General features: G+C 41.4%; 7 protein-coding genes across 7 annotated transcripts; 4 read left to right on the forward strand and 3 right to left on the reverse strand.

The window, feature by feature from the left end:
- Nucleotides 1–167: 167 nt before the first annotated feature.
- Nucleotides 168–755, reverse strand: I206_101491 (uncharacterized protein; the record flags this gene model as incomplete). Its single annotated transcript, XM_019158239.1, has 3 exons — nt 168–434; nt 529–556; nt 610–755. The coding sequence occupies 3 exons, from the start codon at nt 753–755 to the stop codon at nt 168–170; spliced, it is 441 nt and encodes a 146-aa protein (XP_019008852.1).
- Nucleotides 756–1376: 621 nt separating this feature from the next.
- On the forward strand, nt 1377–2210 carry I206_101492 (uncharacterized protein; the record flags this gene model as incomplete). The annotated part of the gene is made up of 1 exon (XM_019158238.1): nt 1377–2210. The coding sequence occupies one exon, from the start codon at nt 1377–1379 to the stop codon at nt 2208–2210; it is 834 nt and encodes a 277-aa protein (XP_019008851.1).
- Nucleotides 2211–2675: 465 nt separating this feature from the next.
- On the reverse strand, nt 2676–4710 carry I206_101493 (uncharacterized protein; the record flags this gene model as incomplete). Its single annotated transcript, XM_070202396.1, has 13 exons — nt 2676–2884; nt 2946–2980; nt 3035–3141; nt 3205–3276; nt 3336–3379; nt 3448–3579; nt 3643–3745; nt 3809–3843; nt 3910–4024; nt 4094–4269; nt 4328–4407; nt 4473–4586; nt 4640–4710. 13 exons carry the CDS (start codon nt 4708–4710, stop codon nt 2676–2678), a joined length of 1293 nt encoding a protein of 430 aa, XP_070058497.1.
- A 1233-nt stretch (nt 4711–5943) lies between these two features.
- I206_101494 (uncharacterized protein) lies at nt 5944–6432 on the forward strand (the record flags this gene model as incomplete). The annotated part of the gene is made up of 2 exons (XM_019158236.1): nt 5944–6006; nt 6070–6432. The coding sequence occupies 2 exons, from the start codon at nt 5944–5946 to the stop codon at nt 6430–6432; spliced, it is 426 nt and encodes a 141-aa protein (XP_019008849.1).
- A 587-nt stretch (nt 6433–7019) lies between these two features.
- Nucleotides 7020–7348, forward strand: I206_101495 (uncharacterized protein; the record flags this gene model as incomplete). Its single annotated transcript, XM_019158235.1, has 2 exons — nt 7020–7082; nt 7145–7348. The coding sequence occupies 2 exons, from the start codon at nt 7020–7022 to the stop codon at nt 7346–7348; spliced, it is 267 nt and encodes an 88-aa protein (XP_019008848.1).
- Nucleotides 7349–7945: 597 nt separating this feature from the next.
- Nucleotides 7946–8221, forward strand: I206_101496 (uncharacterized protein; the record flags this gene model as incomplete). The annotated part of the gene is made up of 1 exon (XM_019158234.1): nt 7946–8221. The coding sequence occupies one exon, from the start codon at nt 7946–7948 to the stop codon at nt 8219–8221; it is 276 nt and encodes a 91-aa protein (XP_019008847.1).
- A 1906-nt stretch (nt 8222–10127) lies between these two features.
- On the reverse strand, nt 10128–11906 carry I206_101497 (cysteine desulfurase IscS; the record flags this gene model as incomplete). Its single annotated transcript, XM_019158233.1, has 4 exons — nt 10128–10385; nt 10520–11188; nt 11256–11614; nt 11690–11906. The coding sequence occupies 4 exons, from the start codon at nt 11904–11906 to the stop codon at nt 10128–10130; spliced, it is 1503 nt and encodes a 500-aa protein (XP_019008846.1).
- Nucleotides 11907–13012: the final 1106 nt, after the last annotated feature.

Genomic DNA, 13012 nt, shown 5'->3' on the forward strand with positions numbered 1-13012 from the left:
AACATTACTTCCTAAATCTGATGGCGCTCTGAACAGATCATTGGATAAGATTTGGTCAATTGAAAGGCCAATTAGTGTGTCGAGGATACAAGCAGGGTGTTTGAGAGCTTGTGCAGATGATATACTCTTTACATACACGTGCAAAATCATTCCTGACCGATATCCTATTACGCCTTGGGAGCGCTAAACTCCAGTCTGTTTCCTGCGAAATCCGTAGCAAAGAATCTGGTAGGGTACTCGACTCCTTTGCTTCCTGAATTCTCTCCTCCTGGCTGATCACACGATCGAGCAGCTGATTTGGCACCGCTTTCTTTATGTTCATATATCTTTTGCTGCAATTGTAAAAGGGCTTCTTGAGAAGGGAGTTGAAAACATGGATGACGGGATGAAAGAATTTCAGCATCAGGGGAAAGGTTCTCGAAGGCTACGTGAATCTAAAAAAGTATACACCGTAAGCAAATAATTTTCCATGATATCAGCAAGATATCCCGTAAGAGGAAAGGAAAAGATCGTTAATTCAAAACTCACTTGTTGCGGTCCATCACCTATCCTAAACCTATAGTCTTCTCAGCGTAAATTTCATGCAGAGTCACTGTTCAGCTAACATACCATAACAAGATATCTTTCTGTAATTGAGGTACAGTATCATTCTCAAAACCAATCACACTACCATAAAATTCTTGAGCCAAATGTAATGTTCCTTTGGGTACCGGTAAATTGACATGTTGAAGTAAAGTGGGAGTCCAAGGTGCCATCGCGTTTAACCTATTCTCGAGATAGAATGATGATAGCGATGTAGGATTTAGCTGTTCAACACATGGGTGTGGATGAAATCAATATGTAATCTACCGAGCTTTTGTGTATATGAGATGTTGTTGCATGAAATCTATTTATGGGATGTTCTCGTCATGGGATAATTCAAGTCCGGACGCGAGCGGCCCAATCAACCGATCACTCATTATCAAGTCATTCGATAATTTCAGTCCGGCTAATTCGACCGGTTCAACAGATTTAACGAGATATTGATGTTTTCGCTTCAAGCTGAGACTTTGGCAACTTCATGATGACTGAATCTTCGAAAATTTCACTCGACCCGATACCTGATACCTCGTCGCTGATTGAAGCTCTACTTGTTGAAGTGATACGAAACGATGGCAAGTTCAAAAGGGAAATCATTGGACCAGTGGACCAGGTACAATCAGTTCCTGAACTACGCTTTTGACCTTGGTTGACGTGTACAAGAGTATTTTACATGTTGGAGCGAACCGTGTAAGATTCAGCTTCAACTCATGAATCATCCTCGTACTTGAATATTTGAGTATCATCCAGTAATATCACCTCTATCAATCTGTCGAATTGGATGCGACTCAAGAATAATGCCGCCAAAAGCCATCTATAAGGTATACCAAGAACGGATAAAACCCATTTCATTATGGCATCCTCAAGGCGGAAATCACACTATGACTGATATACTTGAAACTTGTTCGAATTATAAAGAAGCCAAATCATATGTAGAAAGGTATTTTGAAGAAGAGATCGATAGAGATCGATATTGGGTAGAAAAGGACGATGAGAAAGCGGGACATTTTGAAATTAAAGCGGAACTTGATGAAGAAGATATGAGACTTTGGACAATTAAAGAGAAACCACCACCTTCAAGTAAATCTGCTTCGACATTGACAAGCAATAAACAATCAAAGACCACCTCGACAGCTAGTCCTAAAGAGCTAGCTATCGGAAGCAAGGGCAAAGCCGTACAAACAGCCAAAAAGCAGACGGCTAATACACAAAAAGAGAGTAAACCTTCCGTTAATTCCCCTGCCATGTCTATCAATAAGTCAACACCACAAGTTAAGCCAAAAGCGACAGCAAGAAAATCGATGAACCATGTTGATCAGTCCAGATCAAGTGATATATCCGGTAGACACCACGAGACAGACCTGTTGGAAGGAAGGGAAGTACACCTTGTTATGGAAGAACATATCTATCCTCGAAAACGGGAGAACAGAGTTACAGGGATTTACGAGTCATTCGGTAGCGCTAGGAAGGCCGCACGAAGTGTCGTCATGGAGGGAGGTTTCGGCGATTCAGCGATGTGGAATAATTATTCTATGATGGATACGGACAGGGTCTTTGAAATGAAAGCGGATGGTGCGAAAGGTGTACACCACAAGTTTTGGGTAGAAAGTCATCCGGTTATAGCCGATTAGACTGGCAAAGTGTGACATCGGTCAATCTTGATCTGTGAGTTCGCCAGTCTGTATCGACAGTCAAGACAGGCATTGGCTGACTGCTCGTGGCCCTCCCTTTTGCCTATCCCACTGCTATGTCTGTAATAGACTTTTTCACTGCAGACTAGGCATGTCGTTCCTTCCTGCGGATTGTCTTCCTTTGCGTCCAAGCCCTGCACTAATTGCGCTTCTGATTCAAGCCTAGATTCATCCTATCTGGTTTATCGAGATTTTGGAATGTTTCGGTCCTAACTAGCGAACGAATAGACTATATAACTGAACACCAATGGTTCAAATGGTATCATGTATCGCGGAAGATCTTCGTTTCCATGCATGCACCCATGTATACATTTCATAGACTCGAAGATAATTATACTGTATTTATTGGCATTCGCCTTTTCCTATTCACATTTTGACATCTACCAAAGCTGTCTACCTCCATCTCTAAGTGGACACGTATGGCCCGTTGACACACTCAAATCCAAGATTGCCGGTCCCATCTGTGAAACTACTGGGATCGCAAACTACGTTGGAGACACCCTTTCCATCGATTGGTTTGAGATTAACGTTGTGTATTTGTATATTAGTGGCAGTACCATTCAGCAGTTGAAGAGTTATACCAGCGGTGTTGGTGGCATTGGCGACATAGTACCCTTCGTTAGATCATGATCAGCTTCTTGAACGGAAATCTTGAGACACGAAATAAATACTCACAACATGGATCAGTTGTACAACTACCATCTCCCGTGCTGCATGTGCCAAATTAACGAAACTCATCAGGGGTCTTTGTTCCAAAAACTTACTATACATCGCTAATTGTTCCTGTAACGTTTATCCAGGAGAAATTCTTGATGTGTGTAGCAGTAGAATTAGCAGGATAAACTCCTGGAGTTCGACCTCTATTGGTATTCTACCGTAACAATAATAGGTGAGTCAACTTGGTTATTAAAAATTTTAGGATCGAGGTACTTACTTGATCATAATATACTCCCGTGGCGAAAATTGGGAAAGTAGCATTATGTACATGAATATTTTGCCAAGTCACCTATCATTCCAATACCAGACGGTGAGTACCGATGCAGAGGGCTGGAATATTTGACTCACGTTCGAGATGTTTCCAACAGAGTTCAAGCTGGACTTGAATCGAGCTGAGCAAAGCTGTAGTGTCAGGCATCCGTGATGACAGTTATTACCTCAATTGCGGGGAAACACATACTAGCATATAATGAATTGATTGAGGTGATGTTGTCGAATACAACGTTGTCAACTCCGGTTGTTGCAGATAATGAGGCTCCATGACCACCTTCACAGACCATATTTCTGATTGTGATGTTATTTCCCGCATTGACTACAAATAGAAGTTGCTTGGTGAGCAAGATATCTTAGCGAAGCGCATCCTTCACAACCTCACCAGCAACGCAATCATCACCGTTAAATACCCAATTGTTCTCAAAGAGTACATTGTCACCGTGAATGTCGTATCCATCAGTGTTGAAAGGGAATACTCCAGGGTTCTATTGAATTATGCAACTAAGTCAGCTTTTTATTTGAAAATACTGGTGGACTATCAAGCTTACGTTGAGATCATAAGCTGCGTCAATCTTATTGCCATCTAGTCATCAGAGAGCTACAATGAGTGATAGGCCTTATAATCATATGTTCAGCACACATGACTCACAGACATGCATATCGTTTCCATTCAAGGAGAAACTCCATGCAATAGGTTTTCGCAATTTCACATTCCTAATAGTTGAGCTATTGGCTGCGATACTCCACCCATGTGGTCTGTTTGCCTGAGGTATGAAGCATGAGCGAGGTGTTTTTACCAATAATACCTCGTAGAATAAGAGATAAGAACTCACTAATCCACCAAGAGGTTGAGTATATTGAGCTTCTTGCCACCACTGTATACCATATGAGTCTACCCAGCCATACTCCGAACTCTGATCAGGATTACCAGATAAAGTTATATTGTTCCCCTTCATAGTAAACCAGTATAATCTGCCTCCGGCGGTAGCGTTAACAAGTTGTTGGACATCTTATGTGTGCCGAACGGAGTTAGCACATCGTAGAGGTGATTCCTGAGGCAAACTCACAAGGGATGGATTTAGGTAATTCCAAATTACCCAAAACTTGGATTTCAACGTTGTTCAAAGTACCGAAATCTACGGGTGTACTATACCAGAGTCGAAGATTAGCGGGCTTACCAAGACTTCGAAGAAACCAAGAATGAATACTTACGAGATATTGTACTTGACTCCATCCTGAAATACTATAGTAGCGTCAGATGAGCAATTGGGCAGAAGAGCTGTGAGCCCATCGACGTCATTTACCCCATAGCCTCCGAATGGGACGCTGCATACCGACATCAGTAGCATTACCAGGTCACAGATAGAAGCTGAGCTCACACACAAATCTGTTGAGCAGATACAATGGCCCCTGCCAATATAGAGGTGAAAAGAGCAGTATATCTCAACATGGTGTATAATGAATTCCGGTAGATATAAGTCAATCTTCAAGTGATGACCGACCTTCATCCTGATCAGTCCTTATATGTACCAGAATCAGCAGCAAAAATTCCGAAAGATTCTGCCCAAATAATCCCGGGCCGCTCAAACTTCATTTCGAAAAGAATCACATGATACCAAGCAATTGACCTAACGCTGAAAGATCTATTTTAAGAGTATTTCAATTCGAGTTGGAGGTGAAAAGTGGAGGTTTTAAGGTGGAGCTCCTGATTGATTACCGGCCCGGCTTCATTCCAGTAAATTAGGCACTGACGCTAGGATAAGCTTTAGATGGATTGACGGTCAATCAAATGGTTCAAAGTCATACCGACACCTTATGCTGATAAAGTATGACCGAAATCTTGATATTTCAATTATCTATGGGTGAAGTTTTAGGTCTCCGGAGTCACGATCCTCGGGCATACCCCGCCTGCAATAATCTTCATGTCAGGATAAAGACCACTAGCGTCAGGCTTTGTGGCGACTTTGTGAACTTGAGGATACAAGCCTCCAATGCACAACGACAGTCGCAAGATCCCTCCAGAGTTCAGAATTTAACTTTTACAAGCGAACTTTCGGATTTACCACGGAGATCCTTATTAATGGAGGCTACAATTCGATGAAAGCTTTCAGACATACACATGGTGCATCTTACATTTCACGAATTTACCATATAAAGACCATATCCAAAGTCTAGATTCAGACATCTACTTGCATCGCACAGCATGACGCCCTAAGCCCATCATCTATCAAAAGAGAAGAATATCGCTCAGAAGAAGGCGCACCACTTGTCGAAATACTGACTCGATTCGTATTTTCTCTTCGACAACAAAGCAGATATCCTATGTACTCAACAAAGGAGTAAAAATGTCTTCTGCACGTCATCAAGTATCACTGCGTCCAGACAAAGAGTTGACGAGACTTTCAGTCAGTATCCACGTCATATGCTGTGACTATATCGAGAAAAAGGATTGGCAGATATTCGAAGTCAAAATCCTTTGATAGACAGAATGTTGCTTTACAAGCGACAGATCGTTGAAAAAATAAAGATCAGAGCTGATCAGGTTTAAAAAGACCCCTGAAGTATGGATTCCTCGATAAATCCCATATTAAGCTTGACAGTTTTCACAAGAATCACCACAATTGCTAAATCAAGCTGCTCATTTCCCAGCTTTAAATTACAAATACCCTAAATCTCTTGCAACATGTCTGATAGAAGAATCTTCCGTGGTATTGTGGCGAGTGCCGACGAGCGACAACACAACGGTGTGAGTATCAGCAGATCGAGGTTGCTGGATTACGTGTATTTCTGACTTTAGTCTGCTTTACAGAGAAATTACACGAGGGATCCTCCTACCCCTCCCGATTCGGGAATCAGTAGGGAGTCGAGCGATACATTCAGCGTCAAAGACACCGGCACTGAGGCTACTGCTGGATCGGATAACGGTTCTGACGCCACTGCTGGATTTGTTAACGGTTCTTATAAATCAAGCGAGACTTCCCCTGTCGTGCAAAATGAGGTGAAGGCTATGGCTGAATCCAACAATAGTTCTGATAAATTAAGCCAGTCTTTCTCTGTCGTCTCTACCGTGGGAGAAAGGGTAGAGGCTGATGGGGACGTCTCCCCTAAAGAAGATTCCGAGGATGACCCCGATCGGGTTAAGGTCAATCACTCTAGACAAGGAGATGCCTGAGCTCATCATTGTCCCAAGTTATATACTGTATGTTTTGACCGATTATTTTGTAATAAGTCATTACGGAGCACGAGGATAAGTAGGTTGAGTTGATATATTACGTATGTATGACTTGAGATGACATTATGATGATTGACGATGATGTACACAAAGGTAATTGCCACTTGAACTAATATTCTGGCCATTAGTGGCAAATAGAAAATGCACGTCCCAATACTCATACCAGTGAGTCACAAATATGTGTAGGCAGACTTCATTTTTGAGGACACCAATGACCGATTGGTATTTTCGCAAATCGAAGACTTTTCGCTACAAATTCGAGTCAACAAAGTATTACAAGAAGACAATAAGACAAAAGATTGGAAGGCTTTCAAAATATAGTCGGCATGGATCCTTTGATTGATGGACTGTGATAAATTGTTGTCCAAACGAAGACATAGTATCAACGACATATAAAAAGGCTATTGAAAAACGAATTTTCAAGATGAATTCACTCATTTTGAAGACTAATCCAAGAGACTAAACAATTTTACTATACAACTTTATTCATTGCCATTATAGTTCAGACTTATTGATTTGCCTACAAGATGCCTGATGAAGAACAGTGGAACCCACCTCCTGCTAAAAACGACGATAAACACATCAACGGGGTGAGTAGCAGCAGATTAATATTCCTGGATCCTGCCTATTTCTGACTTAGCCTGCTTTGCAGACCGTATGGAGCGAGAAGAAAACTAAGGAATCGCGATCTAGCAATAAGCCTAATTCCGTTACTACTGGTGACAATACCAATCAATCAAAGCAGACTTCCTCTGCTGCTAGTGGACAGCCCAGCGGAAGACATCATATGGGTGGCAGAGAATTCGTCAACGTCAACCTCTGGACTAGAGACACTTCATCCACTAATCCTTCCTAGTGATACGGGATGCTTTTATAGAACATGCCATAGAGGTTGATTAAGCAGTAGGAGGATATATCATCTGAGTAGTATGATCCATATGCATGACGTAAGAGGTGCTCCATATGAGTGGCGATGATACATATGCCATCTAACGATCAGTGGCAAATGTCAGCAGTATGGAACACAACACTCGCGCGCATAGACCAGTGATTTGTTCAGACAATTTGGTATTTTGCAAACATTCTTGACCAAGCAGTATTGAAGAAGGCCCAAAGCCATTACGTTTATCGAACTAACTTGACGAAACGAAACCGATCAAATCGGCCTTCGCGGTAAAATGGTGGAGCGGAAATGAAAGGAGAAACGATTTGAATGGATCGTAAATCTTCCTTTCTTTCATCACTACTTTTGAAGCTATTCGAAGACATGCCACTCAAGTCAAGTTTGATCTTTGTCATCCTATTCTCGTAGCGAATAAAAAAGTTGACCATCATGGTATAAATACAAGTAATTCAAGCTATTGAATTCACTCATTTTCCTTATTTCACAATAATCGATAAGCAATTTTGACTTTCACTCAATTATACTTACTTATTAGAGACTCGTAGCATCATGTCTGATACAGTAACCAAAGACAGCAATTCACATAATTCCGATGAAGCTACAGAGGCCTTACCCAGCCCGGAGACTGCTTTAAATGAAGTGGAGATCCGAGCAAACGATAGTACTATCTTGAACCAGCGACTTGGCGTTCTACGATGGGCTTCAAGACCGACCGACAGTACAGACGAAATGTTAGAATTCCAACGATTAGAGCTAATTGAAGCCACTCAGTCCTCCCAGGGTTCAAACAAAGACACTGGGTCCTCCCAGGGTGGCGGTAATTAGCCTAAACGAATCTCTACAGGTTAGTGAACCGCCTTGAATTTACAATTGGGGAACGAATTGCTGAATTTCTGTTCAACAGGCTAGCTATGAACTCTCTCGTGTTTGAGTCATTGGTTTGAGAAACGCGAGGCCTATTTATCTTTGTTTGGGCAAAGCGATTCATTTTCCATATTATTAGTCTAACATGCATTGCTTTTCGTAATCGACCTTGCGAGAAAGGATGATCCACAAATTCCGGAGGTCTCAATCAGTATTGCAATACATCAGCTCATCGTAGTTGTGATGATAGGTCGAGACGATGATACGATATGCCTCTGAGCAGGACCGAAAGCGAATACGATAGTTGCTAAGTAGAGTTCGAGACGAGGTTCACGAGATATACATTTCTTAGGCGGAAATAGTAGTAATGTAGATACAGGAAAATTCCGACGAAATGATCATTGGCATTAGTATCCAATATCGACTCCAGTCAAGAAAAACCTTCAACCTTATCCAACTTTCATCAAATGGACGTAATATCAAGGGCGGATTGAAAGCTAGCCATCAGAACGAAGCTGGCTTGATAAGGTCCATAGTAAATCATCCTTTCTTCTGTCACTTCTTTTGAGGTTGTTCGAAGACGCCTTTTTCGAGTCGAAATGAACCTTTGTCATATTATTCGAGTCGAAATAGATCATCCTTTCTTTCGTCACCTCTTTTGAGGTTGTTCGAAGACGCCTCTTTCGAGTCGAAATGAACCTTTGTAATATTATTCGAGTCGAAATAGACCTTTGTCATACCTATTCTCGTAGCATGCTAGAGAGGTCATCAATCATGGCATAAATACAGGTGTTTCAAGCTATTAAATCCATATATTTTTCTCATCTTACAATAATCAATAATAAACTTTAACTTATACTTGATCTTACTTACAGATTAAATTCGAATTACTATGTCTAATAACCCACCTAATGGTCCTCCCTCAGATGCGAATCCCTCAAAGTACGTCGACGGAACCATCGCGATGGAGGAATTGCAAATCGGCACTATGTTGTTCCTGAGCACAGAAAATCCTCCATTTTTCGCTCCTCCCAGCTCCCAGGGAGCCACTTCGTCCTCAACAAACACTAACAAAGACACTCAGTGGTCCCAAGTTTCAAACAAAGAAACTGAGTCCTCCCAGGGTTCAAAGGAAGACACTAAGTCCTCCGAGGGTGGCGGTAATTAGGCTGAACACTTTTATATAGGTAAGTGGAGCTCCTTGAATCCACAAACCGTGACTGAATTACTAAACTTCCTGTTCAACAGGCTAAGTACAATTGTACGCGTATCTGAATTATCAATTCGAGAAAAGCGATGCCTATTTATTTCTGTATTCAAGAAGAGATTCACTTTCCATATTATTAGTCCAACATGCATTGCATTTTTCATCTAACGTCAATTTGGAATATGTTCACTAAGTCCAGAGGCTTTGATCAGTATTGGACGATAAAGCCTTATCACAGTGTTTTCAATGGTCAGAACGCACATAGACAACCTGAGCCGAGGTTTTGGGAGACCTAGAATCCTCGACGACATAATTATGCTTGAATCTCTGTGGTTGATTTCGAGCTGATAAGTTTCCATCTTATTCAACGTTTTCGATTGGAGGCAATGTCAGAAGTAGATTGGGCGCTATGCATCGGACAAAGCTGACGTGATAAGGTGCATCAAATGTGAATATAGTATAATACATAATCAGAATGAGAATAGCCGAAGACTCCTGTAAAAAGCCGGTGATAGCGAAAACTACATGATCTCCATCCCAACCTGGCGCGGATTTTTTTTTTCTCACGGTTGATTCATGAGTGAATGTTCTATGTTTAATGTCTAAAGGCGGCAAGTCAGTCATAGATAAATTGAAATATCGCAACTGCCAAACAAGAACTCACTGAGACCATTCGATCTTGCTGATGTCTATACCTTCTTGTACCATTTCCCATAATGGACTCATCTCTCTTAATCGATTGACAACGCTGACTATTCGATCAATGACTAAGTCGATTTCTGCTTCAGTTGTGAATCGTCCAATACCGAATCGTAATGATGAGTGAGCCATATCTTCTGCTGCTCCTAATGCTCGTAATACGTATGAGGGTTCAAGAGAAGCTGAAGTACAAGCTGATCCGGATGAAAGAGCAATGTCCTAGATGACGAAAAGCATCAGCATTTCGTGATTACGCAGCTATGGGTTGATGGGACAATGAAAGGAATTTAAGAATGGGAGAGTGGTGAAGACAAGAGGATGCGAAGAAAATTATTTGGAAGGACTCAACTCACCTTCAGAGCCATCAATAACGATTCACCTTCAACATAAGCGAAAGATAAGTTGACACATCCAGGGTATCCAGATGGATCACCATTTCTAACAATATGGTCCACTTGACTCGTTATTCCATTGATCAATCGATCAGACAACTCCTTCACCCGGGCATGATCATTTGCCATCTCTTGAGTAGCCAATCTACAAGCTTCACCAAGACCTACAACCAATGGAGCAGGAACGGTACCTGATCTCAAACCTCTTTCTTGTCCACCACCATGTATAAGAGGTTCTAATCGTACTCTAGGTCTTCTTCTGACATAAGCAGCTCCAATACCTTTAGGTCCATAAAGTTTATGTCCAGAGATCGACATAGCGTCGATACCCATTTTCTCAACGTCAATTTCGATCTTTCCGATTGCTTGCGCAGCATCTGTATGGAAAAATGCTTTTTGACATCCGTTCTCTTTCGCATATGCTTTGAGCGTATCTGAGATCTCCTTCAGTGGTTGAATTACTCCAATCTCGTTGTTGACTGCCATTATTGAGATCAAAGATGTATCTGGTCGAAGAGCTTCTTTGAGGTCGTTGAGGGATATTAAACCGTTAGGAAGGACAGGGAGATAAGTGATCTCAAAGCCTTGTGTGGAGAGCCATCGGCATGAGTCAAGAACACATTTGTGCTCCTATGAGAGCGCAACAAGCTTTGTTAGCTCTGTTATCTGACTGAAAGCCAGGACGCAGCGAGCTCACGGTTTGAGTAGTGATAATATGCCTTCTTTTCCCTTGGTGGAACTTAGCAATACCTTTGATAATCATATTATTACTCTCTGTTGCTCCACTGGTAAATACAATATCTTTTTCTTGTGCTCCGACGAGATTGGCAACATGTTGACGAGCTTCATCAACAGCAGCTTCAGCTTCCCAACCATAAGCATGTGTCCTAGAATGCGGATTTCCATATTGCTCTGTAAAAAGAGGTAACATTTTATCTAATACTCTTGGATCCATAGGTGTAGTAGCTTGCATATCTAGATAAATTGGTCGACCAGTGGATTTTGCATGACCTCCTGTTTTAGTCTCTACAGGATTTAGCTTGAATCCAAACATTTCTAGAGTTCCCAAAACCCAGTATTAGCCTTCTTCTTTCTCGCCACACAAAGAATGGATATGGTAAAATAGCTTACCTTTTCCACCTTCGATGTCATTTGCCACTACGTCTCCACCGTCTAATTCTCCTGGATCTTCTCGAACATGTTTAGGAGTGACATTTGATACTGTTGCTCGTACTGGATCGGTAGGTGTTACTAGTGTCCTCCTTGAAATCCGAGAGAAAGAAGAGGTGGAGGCGGACGATATAGATCGAAGTCTCGACGCATGTATAAGTGGGCGTATAGGGTTCATCTTGAGTTACCAAGCCAGCTTGAGGTGTATGTGAAGACGAATATAAATCGAGCGATTGGCTAAGACGATAAAGTTATTGTCGATGAACTTGTTGAGAATGAGTGGAGAGAAATATTACAAATGTTATCGATCGACTATGTAGTAAAAAGGCGCTTTGGACCGAATGTCAAGGCCGAATCGACTGTGACCATGCGATATCAAATAATCAGATTAAATTGATTTGCTACACATATTCTCAGATTCACCCACGCATACAATCGGCTCAATCAATTTCTCATTCAAGATTTTATTACATTTTATCCTAATCTGTGAGAGGAGTAGCCGCCTAACTCCGGTTAGCATTATTCTAATTCTTGATGCATACGTAATCGTTATATGTGAATAAGAAAAAGTTAGTCAATCTGAAACGCGCTTTGATCACCCTTTGCCGAGAGTTGCCCATTACCCTGAATAAAAGTAAAAAGTAAATTAATACCCCAGGACGTGACGGTTTTTTACCAAATGTGCCTAGACAAAAGGTGGACAACAATCCAAACCTCAATTTTACAAGGACGCGGTCTAGAAAGAGCTGTCCTTGCTTACGAGTATCTTGGAACATGAGGGAGAGAAAAGGTAAAGCTCTTAGTGTTATTTACTTACAGGGTTGAAGAGTGTTTTAGACTATTTTAATGATTTATTTATTGTTCTTGTTGATGATTATCCATTATCGAATTAGTATTTGCATTTTGACTTTTGAGAGGTCTTTGAGATATTCCACTGGTTGGTACACTTCTAACACCTGCGTCGCCTACACATTCCTTCTGGTTCAGCTTGGATCGCATTATCCGAAACACATCCACCCCAGATACACCATTTTGCAACGAGGTACAAGGATAGAATATATAGATTGGTCAAAACGTTGAAGAGGAAAGACAGGATATTGAAAACACTTTTACGCACGACCCTTCTTCCAAATCAACGATCAATTACCACCAACAATCTTCTATTGTTAACTCTAGTCCTTCTTTCTGCTTCTTCAATCATCCATATTACCACCATCAATAACGCCTTTCACGCCCAACTCAGTTAAGACACACACTCCTTCAGAGATTAACGATAACAACGAC

This window comes from Kwoniella pini, chromosome 2 (assembly GCF_000512605.2).
Source record: "Kwoniella pini CBS 10737 chromosome 2, complete sequence".
In the NCBI taxonomy this organism is placed as follows: domain Eukaryota; kingdom Fungi; phylum Basidiomycota; class Tremellomycetes; order Tremellales; family Cryptococcaceae; genus Kwoniella; species Kwoniella pini.